This window comes from Gymnoscopelus microlampas, assembly GCF_963454915.1.
Source record: "Gymnoscopelus microlampas genome assembly, chromosome: 6".
Classification (NCBI taxonomy): Eukaryota; Metazoa; Chordata; class Actinopteri; order Myctophiformes; family Myctophidae; genus Gymnoscopelus; species Gymnoscopelus microlampas.
The window spans coordinates 56270411-56295608 of NC_139943.1; the positions used below are offsets into that span (position 1 = coordinate 56270411).

At 42.9% G+C, this 25198-nt stretch overlaps 2 protein-coding genes across 2 annotated transcripts in view; one reads left to right on the plus strand and one right to left on the minus strand.

The window, feature by feature from the left end:
• Positions 1-25198, plus strand: part of LOC311046528 (H-2 class II histocompatibility antigen, E-S beta chain-like) — a 184012-nt gene that overhangs the window by 41324 nt on the left and 117490 nt on the right. The gene's annotated exons all lie outside the window — the stretch shown is intronic.
• Positions 4960-7699, minus strand: LOC311047918 (uncharacterized protein; the record flags this gene model as incomplete). Its single annotated transcript, XM_084060870.1, has 5 exons — positions 4960-5729; positions 5964-6026; positions 6462-6524; positions 7172-7299; positions 7362-7699. 5 exons carry the CDS (start codon positions 7697-7699, stop codon positions 4960-4962), a joined length of 1362 nt encoding a protein of 453 aa, XP_083916996.1.

Sequence of the window (25198 nt, forward strand, 5' to 3'; positions counted from 1 at the left end):
TTGGTTACTTGTGTAACAGAAGCCATTGAACATACTTGCAATGAAGCACAATAAATCTATGATTTACTTGCCTTGTACTATTTCGACAATCGTCGACTTTTTGGGGTGGCAATAAGTGGGTCCACAAACACACACTTTAGGTCATGTGGATACATAACCTTCGGCAGATAGAATACTTTAATACTTCAAAAGCTTAGTTGTAAATATAGTTGCATAATTTGCATTGAAAGTTAACTTACTACTAGTGTGTAGTGCCCATTTTTACATACTGCCCCCATAAGGATGTCCCATTCCAGGACATCAATCTGCAAGTGAAGTGATAATTTAATTTGTTAACATGGTGCGACTGTAACGAACACTTTTAAAAGTAACTATTATCCTTACTTTTTTAACCCCCCTGGTCAAACCGTCCCAAATTCGGTTGACCTCCTCCACTGGTGAAACGGTCACCCTCCTTGTGGCCTTTTGGCCGACCCACAGCAGGTACGCATTGACTATCTACACACAAAAATAAATATAATTAAAAATCACTTTAATATCAATGAGAACACTTGCTCACAAAACGAGACTTACTTCACTGGTCAATGTCTCCCCTGGAGCCAGGCTCTGGACATCGAGGGTTAAAATCTTAAATGGGCCAAATTTGGCCCACAAAATTTGCCCTATTTGCCCCTTCCATATAGCTTGGAGAAGTGGAAATTCAGAACATTTAAGTAATTAAAAATTGTACATGGCATTATTATTCTTCATGTCACATTAGTGAATGGGATTTACCAGTGACCTGGTCCTCTACTGATCTCCCTCCTCTGGCAGGTGGGGAGCCAGTGGAGGGGCCCGAGGATGGTGGTGGGTGTTGGAGGGCAGGAGGAGGTCCGGAGGGGCTGAATGATGGCTGTGCAGGGTGGCCAAGAAGAGGCCTGGAGGGACTGGGTGACAGTTGGGGAGGGTGGAGAAGAGCAGGAGGATGAGATAAAGGGGAAACTGGTGGAGGGGGGGCGAGCCAAAGGAAAGGTTCCAGCTAGCTTTAAAAGCTTTGCTGGAATCCTCTCCTCTGGCTCGATGTAGCGTTTCAGCTGGTCCAAATTAGCAATTAGCTTCTCATTTTGGTCCCCAACCAAGTACACCACTTTCCCCTTTATCTCGGTGATCGAATAGGGGCCAAGCATCTCTGGAGCCAGATTTCCTCCCTTCCTCTGCTCTTCTCTGATGTTTTTTTTTTAACACCACATCCCCAACTGTCAACTTGTCATCCCAGCCCTGCTCCAGCTTCTTCTTCCTGACCCTGTCTTGTTGTTTGAGGACATTGCCCTGCACAGCCTCATATACAGGTGTCTGCTTTTTCAGCCCCTCACAGACCTCCTCCGACCCGCAATAGGCCTCCGTATCTTCTTAAACTGATTTGGTGCTCGGCTACTAATTTATTGCCCCCCCCCCTGTAGTCTACAGCATTCATGTTGTGTACTGTAGGTGTATCTGCCAATTTGGCAGTATGCAACTTACTTCTGGATGGTCCCATTCATTTTTTCGACCAGGCCGTTAGTCTGCGGGTGGTAGGGCGCCGAAAAGCTCCTTTTGATGTTGAGCTCTTCACAGAGCCGAGAATTCACCTATAAATTCCATTAATAATAGATTTGGAACACAATTTGACACAAATCTCAAAGTGCTACATTGCATAAAAGTATAAAAGCAATTAAGAAATGTTTTTAAATGGAAACAATAATAATAAAAACAATTAAATGAACACAATTCAGATCAATGGTACGAGCCCCATCCCCAACATAAAAAATGAAATAACAATATAATTTGTAATGTTTGATGATTGTTGTACCTGATTACGGAATTCGGATCCCTGGTCCGAAAGGAGCCTTTGCGGGGCCCCATGCCCGTAAATAAAGTCCAAGATGCACTTCGACACCTCCCCTGCATGTTTGGACTTGAGTGGGTACGCCTCTGACTATTTGGTGAAGTAATCTACCATGACACAAATGTGTTCGTTGCCATCCTCCGTCCTCTTCAACTTCATGAGATCAATCCCCACAAGTTCAAACGTCTCCTTGACCTGAAAAAAAGGTCATTAAAAAAGAAACCAATTAGACATCTGTATGATTGCTGGTAGCCTATCTTTACACATTTAGATGCATGGGATATTCAGTTGCAAAACACTCACTGTTATTGGTTGATACTGTGTTTGGTCCTTTAAGCTACCCTGCTTTTTTTTGGCACCCAGGGCACTCCTTGATCTTAAGTCAAATGATATGCACATTAATTTATATCACAGGCCTTTGGTCAAGCACAAACAGTAAGTGAAGGGGATATACAATCACATGAGTGTGTGAATTTAATTAATGCTTCAATTTGCCATTGTTTTCCTAAGTAGGCCCTGCATAAATAGGCCTGCATGTACAAATGATATATACACATTTGGATGACCCTTAACCCTTCCAACTTACCCATTTGCGGATGTCAGCCTCCATTCCAGGCCAGTAGTATCGGTGGATCACTGCGTGGTGTGTTTTCTCCACACCACAGTGACCACCGATACTACTGGCATGGAATTCGTTGAACACCGACGCCGCCTCAGCAGCCGACGCCACCACCTACATACATAGATAGCATATAGAGAGATGAGATAGACAGATACTTATATTCCTCTTTTGATTCCCATGGGGAAATTCAAGTGTTTGAGCACCAAAAGTAAGCATGAAACACATTTACCTTCGCAAAATGGGGCTCCTGCTTCTTACTTCTACTGCAGAAGTAATGAAGCATTCCATCTAGTACAGATACATGTGAAAATGTTCAATTTACTCTTAAAGGGACATTTTATCGTCTACTCTTGCTTGATATTAATTTGATATTAATTTTATCAGACACGCCCCCTTCCTATACAAACCCATTATAACGTCAAACTCCATTTTAACCATGATGGATTAATCAAAAACACCAGTTCTTCGTCCTGGTGACTGATATTGTCCTTCTAATGTGTGAGGAGACCATGTTTTTTCAAATAATTTTAAAAGGTTAATGAACAAAGTACTTTAAATAAAGATTGATAGTGTAACAGAATACATACCCTTAACACATTGACTGCCTGAGGTTTTTCTATAACAGGATCAGCCAGTGCCAGGAATTTTGACCATTCTGACTCATATTTGAGGACTCACAGAACATTTTGTGTTATGACTATAAACAAATGGAATATCTCAAAATGAAGCTTAGAGTCTCTTCTTTCATCTGAAAAAAAAGTGAGTTGATAGCATGTTCCGTTCTTTAGCTAGAGGTAGTTGAATATAGCTTGGTTCCACCAAAAACAGACCTTTTTCTTTAGATTCAGAGTTATGAGGGTTTTAGTAAAAGGACACACTTTAGATGCATAAAATGATTTCAAAAGTCTTTGACATTTATTTTGCGCCTTCATTGACAGTCATTGACATCAGTCATGTAAACAATATTTGTTTATAAAATAAATATGCTATAGATTGTACATTTATCGCTCTGTTTCACTCCAAAGTGAATGAAAATGAACACTGAAGTGACTATTTTCAGTCGATTTTTTTTTCTTTTTTCTTTTTTACTATATAATAAAATAATAATAATTCAAAGTTCAACATCAATAAATGGTGCAATTAGTGCAAAATAACTAAATACAAATAAAATCTCTGCCTATAAATCCAAAATAGAAAAGTGGCAGGTTGAACAAGTTTTTACTATTCAAACAATTTTTCAAATCCAGTTATATACATCAAATAATAATAAATAATAATAATTCAAAGTTCAACATCAATACATTGGTCAACTTTTTGCCCAAACCTTTTGCCCCACAGTCAAAATCTCAAGTGACACCTGTATTCATAGCAACAAATAGCAGATCTACAAGCTTTTACTGAGCTTATAGATCAGTGCATGGTGAGTGAGGTTTGCAGGTAAATAATAATAATTCAAAGTTCAACATCAATAAATGGTGCAATTAGTGCAAAATAAATACATACAAATAACATCTCTGCCTATAAATCCAAAATAGAAAAGTGTCATTTCAAACTAAATATAACTACATCCAATAACAATACATAACAATCATTCAAATCAAGAAATGTGTGCAATTAGTGCAAATAAATAAACAAACAAAAAACAAACATCTCTAATAAATCTCTTCTGAGTGGTACCTCGAGTCACAGTAACCCATGCACAAGGGAACACGACAGGCCTTGCATTCATATCGTGTCTCGCGCCGTTCTTTTCCCTTTGGTGTCAAATCTGACCTGGAACAGACCCTGCACCGCCTTGAATTATACTTTTTTCCCGGAGTGGGTGGGAACGGTATGAGTACATGGGCTCTAATGTCTCCATCCATCCTGTTCTCTGGGTCCCTCCAGGGTGCCCTTGGGTGGGGGTGGTAAGCAAGGGGGGGGGCATTGTCTTCCTGATCCTCAGGAGGAGGGGGCCCATTCCCATCCTCCAGAGGAATGGCCTCTTCTTCACCCCCCCCCCTCTGGAGGAGGGGGCCCATTCCCATCCTCCAGAGGAATGGCCTCTTCATCACTCCCTTGCTCAGGGGGAGGGGGCCCATTCCCATCCCCCTGAGGAAGGTCTTCTCCCTCTTCCTCAGCCCCGTCCTCAGGAGGCGGGGCTTCAATCCTACCCTCCTGAGGACGGGCCAAACCGCGACGGCGTCCCAGGGTGGTCCAGGACGTGGCAGCAGCCGTGGAGTAGGTGACAAGGGTTTTGTAGAAACCATCAGGATGCCTGGCCTTGTAGAGGACGAAGGAGTTGTATAGTGAGATTTGGAACAGGTAGGCTATGAACTTCTTCGTCCACTTTGTCGTCTTCCTGGTGAAGTGATAATAGGCCAGGTTTTGGTCCAGCTTGTCGACCCCCCCCATGTAGGTGTTGTACTTCACCACGCACACTGGCTTCTGAACTTCTCTGTTGCCTTTCTCCTTGTGTTCCACGGTCACCATCTCATCCTGGTGGCACGTGGTGATCATCGTGACGAAGGGTAGACTTGTTGATTCCACCACAGCACGGCTTCATGTGGTAGAGGTACCCCGTCTGAGAGTCACACAGTATGTAGGATTTAATTCCATACTTGAAAGGTTTATTTGGGTTGTAGACCTTGAAGGACAGGCACCCACGCCAGGACAGCATGCCCTCGTCAATGCTGATGTGCTGGCTTGGCAGGAACATCTCCCGGAACTTCAGCGTCAAGTACGTCAACACTGGCCGGATCTTCCACAGCAGGTCTTTCTTTTTAGGGTCAATGGGTTGGGGGGTATTGTTGTCTGTGAAGTGGAGGTAGGACCAGATCAGCTGGTACCGGTTCCGCGCCATGACCTTGCTGAAGTAGGGAGTTGCCAGGGGCTCAGCAGTGATCCAATACATGGCAATATCAGGCTTGTGAATGATACCAGTGAGAAAGAAGAGGCCAAGAAAATTCTTCAGCTCTGTCACTTCCAGCGGTTTATCTACTCTCCAGGCATTTCCTCTGGCGAAACGCCGATCACTGGGAGGCCTCTGACTCGCATACCGGTTGGTCTCGTCGCAGATGTTCTGGAGCAGCTCATCCGTCAGGAGTAGCTCCAGGAAGTCGACCGGTTTATCTGACTGGAGATCAGCAGCCCCATTGCGAGGCCCCGGAGTCTCAGCAGGGGAGAAGGGGATGTCGCCAGGCTGACAGTCGCCAGTGTCCGACCACACACGAGGAGGAGCTGCAGCCTTACGAGGCCTGCCACCTGTGAATTATAGAAATAGATAATTACCATAAAATTTATTTTTGTATTTGTGTGGTTTACGTTGTGGCGGTGGTGCATGACTTTATTACACTTAGAATGAATGAGAGCGCACACACACACGCACGCACGCACGCACGCACGCACGCACGCACACACACACACACACACACACACACACACACACACACACACACACACACACACACACACACACACACACACGTTCTTTCTTACCTCTACGAGATGACGGTCCAGGTAGCGGTCCGTGTGACGGTCCGGGCCCACCCATGTCTGGCCCTGATAGAATAAATTAAAAAAATACTTGATCAATATTATGTACATGACATCAATTTAGGCATTTAGCATCATCTTAGCATCATATCATAGAGATCACATGCATGCATACATAAATGAGAGAATATTTACCGTTGCTGTGTAAGGTTTTAGTGTTTTTTATTCCTGTCATAACACACTCTTTCTTACCTGTTCTACGAGATGACGGCCCAGGTCCACCCATGACGCCCTCATCCCCAACCGTGTCTGGTCCTAATAGAATAAATAAATAAAATACTTGATCAATATGTAGATGAGATCAATTTAGGCATTTAGCATCATCTTAGCATCATCTTATAGAGATCACATGCATGCATATATATACATAAATGAGAGAATATTTACCGATGCTGTGTAAGGTTTTAGTTTTTTTTTCCTGTGATAATTCTGACATCTTACCTGGACTCCCGCCAACATGTCCAACAACTGCTCCCTGCAGGTCATCATCCTCATCCTCAGACTCTGAAATGGATCAAATAGTAGGCTACATGTTACATGGTGAATTTTTCAAATGCTATGTTGACATGACCTCATCATAACCTGCTTTTTTGATGGGGGCAAATGGCAAGATGAAAGACATCAGGGATTTAGTTCAGGTCAGGAAAACATCAACAAACAGGATCAAAGCGTTTGTGTTGTGGTCTAACCTGGACTGAGGCTTTTGATGTAATTTTTATTATGACAACATTTGCAGAGGGAGGGGGGGTCAGCACACCTGCCATTTCCCCCCTTCAAAAAGGCAGAATAAAATAGCAGATCTACAAGCTCAAAAGCTTGTAGATCTGCTATTTTTTTTTATAGCACCACAATATATCAATAAAACCTAAACATTGTCGTTATCTGATCTACAAGCAGATCATACAAGTAGATGCGACGCGTTGTTGTGAGCTCCGTTGTGGTCGCGAACCACAGGTTTGGAACCTATTCGTGCACGTATTTTTTGGTGTTGCCAGATTGTGGGAGAGGAATAAGCAACTAGGTCTATGAAAACGAGCCCAAAAGTAGGGACTAGCCAAATGGCTTATAGCAGATATACAAGCTCAAACGCTTGTAGATCTGCTCAACTACGTAACAAATAAAAGACGATAAAACATTGAATGTGTGCTTACCAAAGGGAAAATGAGAAGGTGAATGTCTCGGAGATGGCTGCCACTCATCGCCGGAGGGATCACTAGAGGAATAAGCCGCCCCATCCAACTCATCCTCGGTCTCATGCTCGGTCAGCTCATCCTCCTCGCTATCAGGGGGGGGAGGGGGTTGAAGGACGGGCACCGATCTACCGATGGCTGCCAAGCCAACCGGACCTGGCTGGTCCTTGCAGTCCACAGGAACTGGCGGGTCCGGTTCACGTTTGTCCACGGATCTCCTCGAACTCCGACGCACGGGTGGGTCCCGGTTGTCGTCCTGTCCGACAGCCGCGACCCGCCCGCCGGAGGGTCCGGTTCAAGTTTGTCCACAGGACAAACCACCGCTGGAGGCTTCGGTGGTGCTGGGGCCCGGAGGAAGCGATCCAACGTGGGACAATCCACCACTGGAGGCTCCGGTGGTGCTGGGGCCCGGAGGAAGCGATCCAACGTGGGCTGGCATGGATCAGCCGAACCGCTGATGTGTTTGCGCTTGCTTCGGCGCTTAGGCATACTGTATAGTCTACTCTCTCACAATAAACTATACTACTCCTCTCTATTTCCACCTATATATGTATATATCTTCTCTCTATTTCCACCTGATTTTATCCTATATCGCCGATCTACTGCCCTATACCTTCGCCTAACTTCCACCTATAATTATTATGTATACCTCCACGCCCTCTCTATCCTATAATATATATATTTAACTCACTAGGCTAAATATATATCACTCACTCACATATATCACTTACACACTACTTTATACTACACTACAACACTACTATAATACTAATCAAACACACGCTCAAATATCAAATCGCTCACACAAACTCACAAACAATCAGATCACTCACCGTCACTCCCTCAATCACTCAATCAGTCTCAATCTCACGTAACTCTCACACACAACTATCTCTCACTTACTCACTCAAATAATCTCTCTATCACTCAATCTATCTATCACACACCTATCTCACTAACTCACTCTACAACTAACACTCAAACTCACTAACAATCACTCTATATTTCTCTCTATCTCTCTCTAGGTAACTATAATAACTCTTTGGATCGGCTCTATACTCAAAAAACAAGAACGAGGGATTCGCGCGGCCCCGATTTAAAGGTTTTGGGGCATCGGGGTGTGACACGAGCCTACCGTACGGTGGCGAGCCTACCGTCATCTCCAACGGATCTACGCGAGTGGCGAGTCTAGCTCAGCCTACCGTCATCTCCAACATGGATCTATCCACAATATCTTTTCTTCATTTATGAAGAAATACAACTCTATCCACGGACTCGGTGGGCGCGGTGGCGCCGGCTTAATCCGGAAGCAGTGGAAGTCAACACTCATACAGCAGCCCTCATTTGCTTACGTGAGAAGCATAATATTGCGGGATACGCAGGTAAGATTGTATTCCAACGAAATCACGGTTATTGTCGTTATGTCAGTGTTATAATTGTTTTGCATCACGTTACATGATGGGTCATGTGTCGGAATGATTGCATGTCATTGAGATACGTCCTCTTAACAGCGTAGAGATTGATTACCTTTAGCATATTAGCTGCTATAGCCGCTATAGCCAACATGAGCGATATAAGCTACTTCTTTAATGATTTTAATGTTCAATTTGTCTTCATGTTAATAAGTAGCACATCTTGGTGTGACATGTTGTACAACTGTAGAGCCAATAACACTTTATATTATATTAGATACAAAATTAGTAAAGTAAAATACATGGTAAATGCCGTTATGGTGGCTCCACGAATCATGTTCAACCTAGATTTGGCTCAACAAAGGGAATAAACTCGTTCTCATGCTATACAACAAAAATGTGGAATGCCCCACCAAAAGGAGTAAAGGAGTGGAAAACCCTACTCACTTTAAAAACTGCCCTAAAGATACACCTTCAGGAGGCTGCAATTCGAAAATGTCCCCAGTCTAAGTCTTAACCTACCCCCCCTCCCTGTTTTCTTCCCCTCTTGTACATATCTTTCACTCTTCATACCAGTAACCTGTAAACTGATTGTATGACATTCTGTTGGTCCTTCTCTGTCTCCCCCATAACCATCTCTTTGCCCTCATGTCCAGCCATTCCTTCTCGATCCGAATCTCCTACCACAACTTTCTCCATCTGTCTCCCCCCTCCATCCTCCATCCCTTCTCGCTCTGAATCTACTTCCTTCTCCATCCTCCTTCCTTCTCCATCCTCATCTCCCAAATCTCCTGTCACACCTTCCCCCGTCTCTCTCTCCCCTACATCCTCAATCCCTTCTCCATCCTCATCTCCCAAATCTTCTGTCACACCTTCCCCCGTCTCTCTCTCCCCTACATCCTCAATCCCTTCTCCATCCTCATCTCCCAAATCTTCTGTCACACCTTCCCCCGTCTCTCTCTCCCCTACATCCTCAATCCCTTCTCCATCCTCATCTCCCGAATCTTCCCCCGTCTCTCTCCCCCCTCCATCATTCTATCCTACCTCTTCCTGCATGTTGTTCCCTTCTGTGAAATTGCAAGCTTTGAAAACACAAAAACACAAAAACAAAGAAAAAAGGTATAGTTAAGATTTTTTTTTTTTTATGTTTTAAATCGGCTCCATTTGGACATAATACAGGACCAATGTCATGAATATATATATTGTGCTCTAACCTACCTTTCAAAAAATGTTCAAAGAGGAGCAGAACCTTATCCAGGACCACCTCTCCCTCTCTGGGTAGCTTGTGGGCGGAGTAAAGTTCTGCCCCCCAATTTCCCCCCTTTTTCAGTTTGCCCCACATAGGTAGGGGAACATAGCCCAAGGCCTTCATTTTCTCCATCTTTAACAATGACAAGCATAAAAGCAAACTTAGAGACATTTTCATGGTAGGGTTACAAAGGCTAATGAACGGCTATTTCAGTTTAATATTAAGCCATTATGATACTCTGTCTTAAGCTGGTGTCGCTCACTGAAAAAATGCTCTGTATGCATCACTTCCAATATCGGCTTACAACACAGTCATACATAAATAAATAAACATTAGTCCTGTCCAGATACATGTCTATTCGGTTCATTTGCTATAGAATGCACAAATGTACCCTTAAGTGGCCCAGGGTCTCTCTGCAAGTCAGTTTTAAGAATATTTTTTGATGTTTAGCACCACTTTGAATGGCGTTTAAGACCAATGGATTAGAAAAGTAAAGACTGCGTTAATTTATGGGGTCTATATGTGAAAAGGTCCTTTGTAGATTGTTGTGCTAACTGGAACTTCCAATGACTGACAAAACTAGAAAAACAAAATGTTTTTTACCTGTACAAGCGAACGGTCCACAACCTTGGACTGGTTTCCGCTCTTGATCGTTTTCTTTGACCATGCTTGGGACGGCTTGCGGATTCTTTCAAGGGCTTTGGTGTGCCTAACCTTACGGGCCAACAGCTTCCCACACTGTAAGTGGGTGTAAGTGAGAGAGAGCAAGGATGAGAGACAGCTATGAGGCATAATAAAAATACAAATGGGTTCTAACTTAGCTGTGATACTTTCTTTCGAGACTTCTATGAAAGTAAACTTGGAGTCTTTCTTTCTTTCTTTTCTTTTTCCTTTATTTATTCAGGGAAGCCCATTGAGAGCAAGCTCTCTTTTTCAAGGACGCCCTGATGACAGCATATAAAGTATACATATACAATGAAAAACAACAACAAACATTTGAATCATATTACAGTGTCACAGATGCAAGTAAACATAGAGTTACATGAAGCAGGTGCAATCACTGTGTAGTGCGTCATCGAGAAGCACCGTAAATGTCTCAATTGAGACCAATCGCTCCAGTTTCAGAGAATCCTGAAGTTTGTTCCATTTGTGTGGAGCATAATACATGAAAGCAGTCTTTCCTTGTTCACTGCTCTTACGCGGAATGGTGTATCTAATGTGGGATTGTGAACGTGTTGAATGACCTGTAACCTTAGGTTCCAGAAGTGAGGATAGGTACAAAGGAAGCTTACCACATAAGGCCTTATAAATAAATAAAATACAATGTTGCTCTCTACGCACAGTGAGAGATGGCCAACCCACTTTATCATATAAAATACAGTGATGGGTGAGATAATCATCGCCAGTAATAAAACAAGTCTAAAAAACGAGTCTAAATTAAAATTAACTTTATACACACAAAATAAGTTAATACACCACATGTTTTAATCATATTAAAGGTAGCGTGGTAGAAATTGTCCATTATCTAGCCAGACATTATGCCATAAGCTGTCATTAATACGATGCTAGTGGAGATGCTGCCATTTTTCTGTATTCCTAAAACAAAATATGGATAATTTCAATCACCTGAGTGACCACAGTTGAATACTAACAGACTCAATATCCAATTTTAGCCATAATAGGATGTAATTTAAACAAATTAGAGTCAATTTCTATTTCAACAGGTACCTAGCCATCAGTTGAGAAATGTTTTGAAAAACACTAATGACAAAGCCTAGTGTAACAAAGCAAAACTCTTGTCACTGTATTGCTCTGTCGACAAAGACTGAGGTATTTAATGCCAATGCAGACAGTTCATTTTAACTTGAACTTAATGACTCTGGATATAATGTATGAAAATGGGGATTGACTGTTAATCAGGACTGTAGGCTAAAGGCTATTATATATGACCTACCTGTTTGCACAACCTTGTGCCACATGGCATTGTGGCTTTGAAGTGGGGGCAAACCGTTTTGTTTGACGGCATGACTCCAAAATGTTTCTCTAGTGGGAAAAGGGGAAAAAAGCATTACTTAACGCAGCACTATATAACTTTTTTTAATGAATAAAATGTAATTTTATCGTATCTGTATAGTAATGCGTTAATACAATATCAATTCTACAATTGGGGGTTAGGTTAAAACTTTGACATTGACGGGGCCAGTTTGGAATTGCAGCCTCCTGAAGGTATTTTTTAGGACAGTTTTGAAAGTGAGTAGGGTTTTACACTCCTTTACTCCTTTTGGTAGGGCATTCCACATTGTTGTTGCATAGCATGAGAACGAGTTCATTTCCTTGTTTGTGCCAATTCTGGGTTGGACATGTTCAGTGGAGCTGCCTCTGGTGTTGTGATTATGAACTTCAGAGGATCTGACACACATTTGTACCTGATGTTCAGGATTCAATGTATCCCCTGAGCAAGCAGGCAGGCTCTATTAGTTCAATGTCAGCACTTGCACAGGAAACCTGGTTAAAATCTGGGGTTGAAAAGGAAAGTTACATAGTGCAGCTTTAACATTAGATCAGGGGTCTTCAACAGGGGGTCCGGGACCCCTAGGGGGTCCTCAGAGTTACTACAGGGGGGCCGTGAAATCTCTGTGTGGTATGATTTTTCTTTCTTACATTAATCACTTGAACCCTAGCATCCCTATTCTGGGGATAACTTAAGCCAAAAATAGCAGATCTACAAGCTCTGTGAGCTTGTAGATCTGCTATTTTTGACACTGGGATATATGTGTCGAGGGAAAATGGAGCAGACCAAGTAAAACTTTTTTTTATACTATATAGAGGGGGTCCCTGCTTCATATCTCTCTCAGCTAGGGGGTCTTTGGCCTGAAAACGTTGAAGACCCCTGCATTAGATGCAGAACAGCTTTACAATGTATTTCGCTTTTACTAATTTTGTATTTACGTATCTAATATAAAGTGTGTGTTTTTTTGGTTGCTCTATATATATTAGATACGTAAATAAGACCCTGTAGAGTCTACAGGGTCTTCAACAGGGGGTCCGGGACCCCTAGGGGGGTCCTCAGAGTTACTACAGGGGGACCGCAAAATCTTTGTGTGGTATGATTTTTCTTTTTTACATTAATCACTTGAACCCTAGCATCCCTATTCTGGGGAGAACTTAACCAAAAATAGCAGATCTACAAGCTCTGTGAACTTGTAGATCTGCTATTTTTGACACTGGGACATATGTGTCGAGGGAAAATGTAATACAATATAGAGGGGGTCCCTGCTTCATATCTCTCTCAGCTAGGGGGTCCTTGGCCTGAAAACGTTGAAGACCCCTGCCCTACAGTCGTACAACATGTCGCACCAAGATTTGCTACTTATTAAAACAAATTGCACATTAAGAAAACAGGTAACTTTTACATCTACTGCTAGGCCCACGTTAGCTAGCAGGCAGCTAATATGCTAAGCTAAGCTAACCTCATTCATATAAGCTGTTACGAGGACAATGCAATGATTCCAACACATCATGTAACGTGATGCAAAACAATTATAACACTGACACAACGACAATAATTCCATTGATAATAATAATAATAATAATACATCGGACTTATATAGCGCTTTTCTGGTACCCAAAGTCGCTTTACAAAACAGCTTAAAAACAATTTTATTAGGAGCAAAAAGAAAACAAAGGAAAAGAAAACATTAAAAGGCTAAAACAAAAGGCTAAGACTTGTCATAGAGGACGAAAGTGAGGTTTGGTTAGGTCTGGGCAGGGAAGGCGAGTCTAAAGAGGTGGGTTTTGAGGGAGGCTTTGAAAACGGCAAGAGTGGGGGCAGCTTTGATGTGGGAAGGGAGTGGATTCCAAAGGGTGGGGGCCGCAACTGAAAATGCCCTGTCACCCCAGGTGCGTTTTTTTATTTTTTTGGGGAAGTCCAGGAGGTTTGCGTCGCCAGACCTGAGGGAGCGGGAGGGTTCGTGGCGTTGGAGGAGGTCAGAGAGGTAGCAGGGGGCCAGGTTATTGAGGGCTTTGTAGGTGGTGATGAGTATTTTGAAGTCTATTCTATGCTTTACTGGGAGCCAATGAAGGTCATGGAGTACTGGGGTGATGTGGTCTCTGGATCTGGTTCTGGTGAGGAGGCGGGCAGCAGAGTTTTGGACATATTGGAGTTTTTTGATATTTTTTGCAGTGGCACCGTAGAGGAGACTATTGCAGTAGTCGAGTCTGGAAGTGATGAATGCGTGGATGAGTGTTTCTGCAGCAGTTTGGGATAGAGTGGGACGGAGGCGGGCGATATTTCTGAGGTGGTAGAAGGCTGTTTTTGTGATGTGATTGACGTGGGATTGGAATGAGAGGGTGGGATCCAGGATGACACCAAGGTTTCGGACTTTGGTGGAGGGGGTGACAGTGCAGCCGTCGATATTGAGGGAGAAGTTATGAGTGGGGCGGGTGAGGGCATCTGGTCCGATGATGAGAATTTCTGATTTATTGCAGTTGAGTTTAAGGAAGTTTTTTTGCATCCAGGACTTTATGTCAGTCAAACAGGAGGTGAGGGTGGAGATGGTGGTGGCAGTGATGGTTTTGGAGGGGAGATAGAGCTGTGTGTCGTCCGCGTAGCAGTGGAAACTGAGGCCGTGGTGGCGGAGGATTTGTCCGAGGGGGAGGATGTACAGGATAAACAGGAGGGGGCCAAGCACTGAGCCCTGAGGGACACCGTGGGTAACAGAGGTTGTGGTGGATTTGGAGTTATTGATAGAAATGAAATGATGTCTGTCGGAGAGGTAGGATGTGAACCAGGAGAGGACGGTACCGGTGATTCCAAGGGTGGTTTTGAGGCGTGAGAGGAGTATGGAGTGGTTGATGGTGTCAAAGGCAGCACTGAGGTCAAGGAGGATGAGGATGTTGAGAGAACCAGAGTCGCAGGAGAGCAGGAGGTCGTTGGTGACTTTGATGAGGGCAGTCTCTGTACTGTGTTTGGAGCGGAAGCCGGATTGGAAATTTTCAAAGAGGTTATTGGATTCAAGGTATGTGGTGATTTGCGTGGCGACAACGCGTTCCAGGACTTTTGACAGAAAAGGTAGGTTGGATATGGGCCGGTAGTTGTTGGGGGAGTCAGGGTCGAGACCGGGTTTTTTTAAAATGGGTGTGACGGCGGCAAGCTTTAGGGGAGCGGGGACAGAACCAGAGGAGAGAGAGGCGTTGACAGTTTTGGTGATGAGTTGGGAGAGAGTGGGGAGGCAGTCCTTGAGGAGGGAAGTGGGGAGGGGGTCCAGTGAGCAGGTTGAGGACTTCATGCTCACTATAACAGAGGAGAGGTCAGAAGGGGTTATGGCGAGGAATGTGGACAAGGAGTGAGTGGGGAGTGGAGGGGGGGTGAGGTTGAGGTCCGGGGGGGGAGAGATGGTCAGCTGGTTATGGATGGAGTCGATTTTGTCATGGAAAAATGAGAGGAAGTTATTGCATTTATCGACAGTGAAGGAGCGTGATATGGTGTCCATGGGTTTGAGGAGTTTATTGATTGTGGAGAAAAGGACTTTGGGGTTGTGGTTACCGGACTGGATGATTCCAGAAAAATAGGCAGAGCGGGTGGAGTTGAGGGTGTTTATGTAGAGCTGCAGGTGTTGTGAGTAGATGTCCTTGTGAATGGTGAGACCAGTTTTCTTGGAGAGCCTTTCAAGCTGACGGCCCTTTTTTTTGAGAAGGTGTAACTCATCTGAGTACCATGGGGCAGTGTGAGTGAAGGAGACAGAGCGTGTTTGTGTGGGTGCAAGCTGGTCTAGGCAGGAGGAGAGTGAATTATTGTAGATGTTAACCAGATCGGTGGGGGAAACTGTCAGAGCAAAGGTGGAATCGGAGATGGTGTTAGAGAGGGATGTGGAGAGGGAAGATGAGCTTATGGACTTGAGGTTCCGGAAGGTGATGGTGCGCTTCTGCTTTTCGAGGGGGGAGGGGGTGTCCATATGGAAGGTGATGGCCAAGTGGTCGGACACAGAGGAGGTGAGGTCGGTGCCGGATATGTGGCTGATGGTGGTGCCAGAGGAACAGACCAGGTCCAAGGTGTGGCCTTTATTGTGGGTGGGGAAGTCAATGTGTTGTGTAATGTTGAAAAATGCCAGAGTTTCCAGAAGGTCGGATGCTATTTTGCAGTTTATGTTGTCTGTGTGGATGTTAAAGTCACCAAGCAGAAGTACAGATGGGGATATGGCACAGAGCTGGGTGAGGAATTCCGACAGGTCAGAGAGAAAGGTGGGGTTGGGTTTGGGGGGGCGGTAGATGACAGCAATAGCCAGGGGTTTGGGACCGGATAGTTTGAGGCAGAGGGATTCGAATGAGGTGGGGGCCTGAATGGGAATTGATGTTGTTTTTATCTCAGAGCGGTGTATGATGGCAATGCCACCGCCGGTTTTCCCATTCAGACGAGGTTTATCCACGTATGAATAACCAGGGGGAGTTGCTTTGTTTAGTGAATGGTAGTCCAGGGGTGGTTGCCAGGTTTCGGTAAGAAAAATGAAGTCCAAGTTATTGTCTTTAATAAATTCACTGATGATGAGTTCCTTGAGGTTAAGTGAGCGGGTGTTAAAAAGTGCACAGCTGAGATGAGAGGAGTTTGTGGTCGAATGAGAGACCTTGGCTAGGGCTCTCAGACAGTCCGGGTGCACGTGCTGTTTGTTGTGATGACGTGACGTCACAGCTGGGCGCCGGGTGGACCACAGTGCGGGGATGGAATGTTTGGAATGCAAAACAAACTTTCGACGGCAGCTACGGTGAATATAGCGGGGCCGGCGGAGAAGTCCGTGTTTTTGGATTATGGAAGTAGCAATATGACCAGGAGTGTCAGGAGTATGAAGTTGGTGGAGTTCAGAGGAGGAGTAGCAGATCCGCATGTTGTTGAGGCTGGAAGTTAGCGACGCTAGCCTGAGGCTAACTGGTAGCTCCGCTATGCTCAGGGGTAACACAGCGAGGCTATCCGAGTATCCAGCGTCTTCGGCGGGCGTCAGTAGGCTGTGCACCCGTGGCCGGAATGCTAGCAGGTGGAGGAGGAGGACAATCCCAAGCATGCCGATCGTCAGGGCGCTGTGGATCTTGCCAATCCGTTTGCCGCCCCAGGCTAGCAGCGAGTGAAGGCGGGTAGGCCGACTACGCCGGCAAGCTCTGGGGCAAAGACGGCAGCTGTGAGTAGGCAGCAGTCCCAGCACAAAGGCTCACTGCACCGCGGACAGTGGGAAAACTGTCCGGGGGGATACCTCTCACAGACGGTAGGCTCACCAACAAGGCACCGGTCCCAGCCACAGGGGCTAACTGTACTGTGACAGCGGGGAGGCTCACAGATACCGTGATTTCGTTACAAAAAAATATTATAATCTTACCTACGTATCCCGCAAAAGAGAGCAAGCGACCTCACTTTCAGGCGATGACAGTACTGCTTCCGGTTCGTTCCAAACCGGATCCACTTCTGCGACGCGCTACTAAACTTTATTAGATTCACTTTTTTATTTTTTTTTATTAAATCAATAAGAGCCTACAACCCATTGGCACAAATGATATGATAATTCATAAATACATGCGATGGCCTGACCACCACCAGATTTCGGTTTACCAGCCCAGAGCTAAAGAAAGGGAAAATGAAAATAATATTTTTTGTTGATATTAATAATAATTATTATTAGAATAGAATACGCACGGTGTAGTTCAAAGTTCAGTTTACACCTTTTAAAATGAACTAGCAAATGTAAACAAATCCTTTGAAAATTGCAGATCTACAGGCTCAAGCTTGTAGATCTGCTATTTTTAAATGGCTGAAATGTATGCTGAAGTGGATAATGTATGTTCTATAATAATAATAATAATAATAATCCAAATCTACAAAGTAACTTGTAGTTTTAACAGTATAATATTTTTATATATATTAGTATAATATAACATATATATATAAAAGTATAATATTTGCTTCTGACATGTAGTGGAGTAGAAGTAAAAGTACTGAAAATTGGAAATACTCCAAAAAAGTATAACAAATACCTCAAAATTGAACTTAAGTCGTACTTATGTACAATTTTGGTAAGACCACATGGCTAATTTGCATACGCGCTATCGAAGTTAATGGAGGGGATAATGGGTCTTCCATGCACGGAGTTTCTAGTAAATAAACGTTTTTTTTTTGGGTGAATCCGTGCTATTTTTTATAACCCCCGCAGTTTGCCCTGTAATGTTACCAGTAAAGCCCGTAATTCTCCAAACATGTACAAATGTAAAATATAAGGTGCTTACCCGCTTGCCCCAAATGTTATCTAGGTGTCCGGAGAATTTGTGCAATGTCTAAATCCATATTTTTCAATTAAAAAGTGTTTTAATCCCGTCTTTGGCCGATTCTGAGACGGGGCGCATCCGGTGAAAGCCGAAATTACACTCAATGTAAACAGAAAGTAAACGAGGGGGGAAATGGCGTTCGGCCACAGACAGGATTAAAACACTTCTTTATTGAAAAACGTGGACTAATATATTGCACAAATACTTTGGACACCTAGTTAATATTTGGGGCAATCTTATATTTTGCATTTGTGAGAGAGCGCCGTTCACAAACGCTGTCAGGCTGCTTTGGCACCGGCTTCGAATGCTATCAATGCATTGAATGGGAGATTATCACGTTTTATCAGACCATTGAATGAGCGAAGTAGGCAAGCTACTGTCTACCCCGCGATTTGTCAGACCATTCATTGGGCGTAATCAGGAGCTACTGACCTACCGACGGAGGCGGAGCAGTCCCCACAACAATATTTACGATTCTGTGCGTATCGGTACATAACTCGAACGGCGCTGAGTAGGCACAGGCGAGCGTCGCACCGCTCCGGACGGCAACTCGGTCGCTTTAGCTCCCTCGGTGGCCCATCGCGGGGCTCCAGCTCGCCTGAGACTGCACGCCTCCGTCATGGTCCGAAACCAAAACAACCAAAACCAAAACCGAAACTGAACTATTTAAGTCATCTCCGTCGGTAGGTCAGTAGCTCCTGATTACGCCCAATGAATGGTCTGATAAATCGCGGGGTAGCTAGTAGGTCGCCTACTTCGCCCATTCAATGGTCTGATAGAACGTGATAATCTCCCATTCAATGCATTGATAGCATCCGAATCAGGTGGCTTTGGAGCCTAGGTGCCCGGACCGCTATGCCAGCGGTCGGGGCAATGCGGTTGGGGGGGTAGTACCGGACCTTTCTAGTTGTGTATTTACGGAATTGAAATCCGTGTTATTTATACGTGGTGGGGAGAGTGTAGAGAGGTTGGGGGGGGTAGTACCGGACCTTTCTAGTTGTGTATTTACGGAATTGAAATCCGTGCTATTTATACGTGGTGGGGAGAGCGTAGAGAGTCACGTGACTGTCTCCGCCTCGCATTGAAGTTAATGGAGGGGATAATGGGTCTCCTATGCACGGAGTTTCGGAGTTTCTAGTAATCTATGCACGGATTTATTTTGGTGAATCCGTGCTATTTGTACGTGTTTGGGGGGAGACCGGGTTGGTCAACAAGGCCCTGCTGGATGATCTCAGGCAGCGGCCTGGCCTATAAGGAGTTAGAAGATCACATATATACACAGGAGCCTGACCATTTAGGGCCTTAAAAACAAGCAGTAAAATCTTAAAATCAATTCTAAAACTCACAGGTAACCAATGAAGGGCCAAAAGGACTGGTGTAATGTGGTCACCTCTCGTTGTGCGGGTCAGGAGCCTAGCAGCTGAATTTTGTATCAGTTGCAATCTATGAATATTTTTCTTACTGATCCCTGAATAAAGTGCATTGCAATAGTCAAGTCTGGAGGAAATAAAAGCGTTAATGACCTTTTCTAGGTCTGCAGTTGTAAGAAAAGGCCTGACCTTTGCTAATTGTTTCAGCTGGACAAAGCAGGACTGAACTACTTTTGTTACCTGGATGTCAAAAGACAGCTCTGGGTCAAACATGACACCCAGGTTACGGGACTTCTTTTTAACAGCTTTGGAGAGGGAACCGAGACTTGAAGTGAGGTTATCAACAACCGGGATTGTTAAAATCCTGCAGGATCCCAACCCTAGTTGGAATTGGAATTGAAAATTATACTTTTAGGTGGTCACTTCCAGAGGACAACAGCAACAACTTACAAAGATTAGTTGTCCACTTGTCCAAAGTCAAATCACAGTCAGATAGAATGTCCACCAGAAGCCCTCATTCTGTTTTGTTTAGGGCTAGGATTTAGTTATTTAATGCTGTGGTTTTCAAAGGTGGATTCGGGGAGGTGGGGACCCCAAGGGGTCCTTGGGGGGGTTCCAGGGTGTCCCCAGCAAAATGAATTAATATAACATCACAAGAATGTTTAACCACTTTATCCATTTATACGTTGGCTATTGGCTAATAGCAGATCTACAAGCTCACAGCGTGTCACTTCTCTATCTGCTATTTTTGACAAAATATTGAAAATAATTGAAAATGACAAGAAAAACATATTTTCTCTACATAAATCTTCTCTTCTGGGGGCCTCTGGTAAAAACCTTTGCAGATGTGGGGTCCGCGGCCAAATGCTATAATTCAGGGGTCCTTGACATGAAAAGGTTTGTGAACCACTGCTTTAAGGTGCATTAACACTGGACGGAATCGATAAGCATTCGGTCTACAAAATCATCAAAAGTAAGAATAAATCAATAACAGAATTTGGGGTCTGATCTTTTCATACTTCATAATACAGTTCTATCTGATCTGTGCATAAAAGAATAATTAGGACGTAGCATAGTGAGATGACTGCTGTAGCCACACTTCAATGAACAACAATACAGGAGGTTTCAAAGCATGGAGCAATGGCACCATCTTCTGGGCCCATAGAGGAATGATCACCACTGGACCAAAGAGAAGGTCTCCCCTGCATCTCAAACAGCAGTGATGCACAGTAACCAAGTTAATTTACTTGAGTACATTTTTGAGTATCTGTACTTTACATATTAATATTGTATCATATGAGACAATGTTACCTAAATGATTCTTTAATAATCTACATATTAATATTCTGTCATATGAGACAATGTTACCTAAATGAGTCTCTACATATTAATATTCTGTCATATGAGACAATGTTACCTAAATTAGTCTTTAATGATCTACCTAGTCAAACATGCATGCTGTTGTTGTTGTTTTTTTATCACATTATCACTGTCGGGTGGAAACCCTCTCTAGGTCTATAAGAAATATGGAGATACAAAGTGTCTGCACGACAGCAACAATATACAGATTACAAATGCAATAACATAAATACAATACAATACAATAAAAATAGATGTTTTCCCTGTGTCTTTTTTTTTTGCTTTGTTATGGTGTTTGTGTTGTGACTGTACATTATGGAAAATAACTTGAAAATCTGAATAAAAACAGTAAAGATATATAATAATAATAATAATAATAATTATTATTATTATAATAATAAAAACATACAATAGACACAACAGTGCTTTGGAATGTGTCTTTATTGACAACATTATGAGCATTATGGAAGCTCTTTAATGTAATGCTACCACGACCAGTGGTGGAAGAAGTACTCACATTTTTACTGGAGTAAAAGTACAAATACCATTTACAAGTACAAGTTACAATTTAGACATTTACACTCTTATCCACAATGACTTACACGTATAACCACAATGTAGAAATACTCTATTACGTAAGTTAAATACCTGCAAAAGTACAAAAGTATTGTCAAAACATACCTACAGTACTTATTATGCAGAATGGACACCTATCCTTTCCTTTTGGGGGGGGGGGGGGCAGAGGCGATGATTGACAGGCAAAATCCCTCAACAGCGTCACCCATTTTGACATTGCAGTTGAAAAGGCTTTAGAAATGTGAGAGAAAAACACCTGCAATGGCTCGCTGGAGAATTTTCAGTTAAACTTTGTATACACGTTTGAAGGACCATGACAAAGACTTTTAATGTGTTGTAAAACTGAATGTCATGAAACCTTTAAGCTCAATTATTTATGAAATATTTCCAAAAACCTGCCGAGCTTACAACGCATCATATACCAGCTATCTCTAAACTTTAGAGATAGCTTTAGAGTCTAAAGCATATCAAACTAAAGTAGCCTATCTCTAAATTGTACTTAAGCAGAGTATTTGAGTAAATGTACTCAGTGAGTTTCCCACAGTCTCAGTATAGCAGTGTTACATAGAATAGAGAAGAAAACCACTGAATGTGTTGTGATTTTCTGAGTCATCATAGAGCCGACTATGGCCATCACCAGGTAACCTCATGTCTACTGTGTCTCCCTGCTCCATCTCTACTATCAGTCCATTAGATATGTACTCAGAATGAACAAGATTATTGTATGCATAGTTATCAATGAGTTTCTGATCATTTTTATACATGGTGATCCTCAAACGCATTTTTGATCCATCGTTAGCTGCAGTGAATCTGAAGTAATAAACTCCTTTCACCGGAGCCTGAAAAAAACCTGGAAAACACACACACACACAGACACACACACACACACACACACACACACACACACACACACACACACACACACACACACACACACACACACACACACACACGCACACGCAAACGCACACAATTATTTAATGAAATATTTCCAAAAGCTTTGCGAAAATAGCCAATCTACCACACATCACATAGCAACATGTTGTGAGCCTGTAGATCTGATATTTTTTTAAGAATGTTTGAGCCTGTAGATCTGATATTTTTTAAGAATGTTTGAACATTTTAGCCTGTAATGATAAAGCAGAGTTAACCCTTCACATGCTATTACTGGTGCTTTCACAGAGATGTAAGTTGTGTCATTAGTTGGTGGGAGATAATTGAGTTTATTAACGTAATATGTTAAGCTCATTAACACAATTACCTTAATCACCTAATGTAAAGCACATCAACACAATTAATGTAATAACTTAATGTAAAGCTCATTAACATAATGAACGTAATCACTTAATGCAAAGCTCATTAACATAATGAACTTAATCACTTGATCTAAAGATCATTAACATAATTAACTTAATCATCACCTACCTGTAGATGTATTGTAGGCGTTGCCGATGTTAGAGCGAACTCTCTTATAAACCAGAGTGGTATCAGAACTAAATGGTCCAACATGTCCATTACGCAACCCAGCTGAGAAGGCCACCTTTGGTTGGTCTGTCAACACAGGAGCAATATCACATTGTTATAGCATGTGTGTGTATATATATATATATATATATATATATATATATATATATATATATATATATATATATATATATATATATATATATAGCAATGCTTATATAAGCTTATTAATGCTTATTAAGCATATATTATAGGATTATCTAATTATTTATTTTATTATAAAAGCATGCATTATCCGATTACTTATCATATTATTTATATTATAAAAAACATATTATACTATTATTAAACTATTAAATTGTTAAACGCATATAATATACTAAACATTATTAAATCATGTATATCCTATTATACAATTGGCAAAGCTCTGTGTCTGCCTGGGTGCCCGAGCAACAATTGCCTCTGTGTCTGCCTGGGGATCTGCTGGCTTCCGGCGGTCTCACTGATGCCACTTCATTGTTTCGGTGAAACAATGACAACAACATATCACATGTCACTACAACACCAGCCACAACGTGCGCAATTCATTTACGCAGCTATTGGTCCACTTTTCATTGCTCAACACACATTTGCCTCCTCGGACCATAATTACATTCGTCCAACACAAATTCCCCACACATTACCGACCATAGGCTCTATTCACAGTAGCCATATTATGAAGACATTCACAGGTGTTACCAATGATACTAATGAAGCCTCTGTTCCATTCTGGTCAAACAGAGTCAGGGTGCTGATATTGTGCATGTTGGCCCACTGGAAACACTCTGCTACACCAGTGGGTCTACAGTTGGGGTCCAGGGACCCTCATGGGCTTCCAAATGGCCCCTTACAGGTGTGTAACTCTGAGAGTGTACCAAATGGACCCTTACGGGTCAATTTGGTTCCATTTGTACACTCTCAGAGTTATGGGGGTCGTGGAAACCACTGTGCTAGACTAAATGAAACAGAGCCCTCATTATCATGCTCCCTCCAGAGACACGGCGACAGACATAGAGAGACATAGAGAGAGAGAGAAAGACATAGAGAGAAAGAGAAAGATACAGAGAGAGAGAGAGAGAGAGATACACCTCTGTTGCAATGAACATGTACACGCTGTACTGTCGCGTTAAAACCGTGCCTGTTGCCTCTCTCTCTCTCTCTCTGATGCAGACTCATTTAAGTTGAATTGCAACAAACATGACTCAATCTATTCCGTTTCCATGGCTCTCTCTCTCTCTCTTCAATCTATTCCGTTTCCATGTCTTTCTCTTCAATCTATTCCGTTTCCATGTCTCTCTTTCTGTCTCTTCAATCTATTCCGTTTCTATCGTCAATCTATTCAGTTTCCATGTCTCTCTCTCTGTCTCTTCGATCTATCTATCTATCTATCTATCTATCTATCTCTCTCTCTCTCTCTCTCTCTCTCTCTCTCTCTCTCTCTCTCTCTCTCTCAATACAAACAGATGGTGACTCGACCATGCACTGTCCGTCGCCTTCAGACACGGAGCGAGAGACATAGAGAGAGAGACAGAGACAGATTTCGGTTGCTTTTCACGATATATACATATATATGTATATATGTGTGTGTGTGTGTGTGTGTGTGTGTGTGTGTGTGTGTGTGTGTGTGTGTGTGTGTGTGTGTGTGTGTGTGTGTGTGTGTGTGTGTGTGTGTGTGTGTGTGTATGTATGTATGTATGTATGTATGTATGTATGTATGTATGTATGTATGTATATATATATATATATGTATATATATATATATATATATATATATATTAATACTGCCTTGAAAGCATAAATACATATATTTGAGAGAGAGAGAGAGAGAGAGAGAGAGAGAGAGAGAGAGAGAGAGAGAGAGAGAGAGAGAGAGAGAGAGAGAGAGAGAGAGAGAGAGAGAGAGAGAGAGAGAGAGAGAGAGAGAGTGAGTGAGTGAGTGAGTGAGTGAGTGAGTGAGTGAGTGAGTGAGTGAGTGAGTGAGTGAGTGAGTGAGTGAGTGAGTGAGTGAGTGAGTGAGTGAGTGAGTGAGTGTGTGTGTGAGTGTGCGTGCCTCCTAGCCTGGCAATGGCCAGACTGATAACATGGATTCACTCTCACGTTCCTCCCCGGTATCAGTCTGGACTTCGGCCCATAGGGAGCGAGTGTGAGAAATCAGAAAATGATGTTGATGCTTTTCACTGTTGTACGGACAGCAGTTGAAACACAGTCACTGATTGGC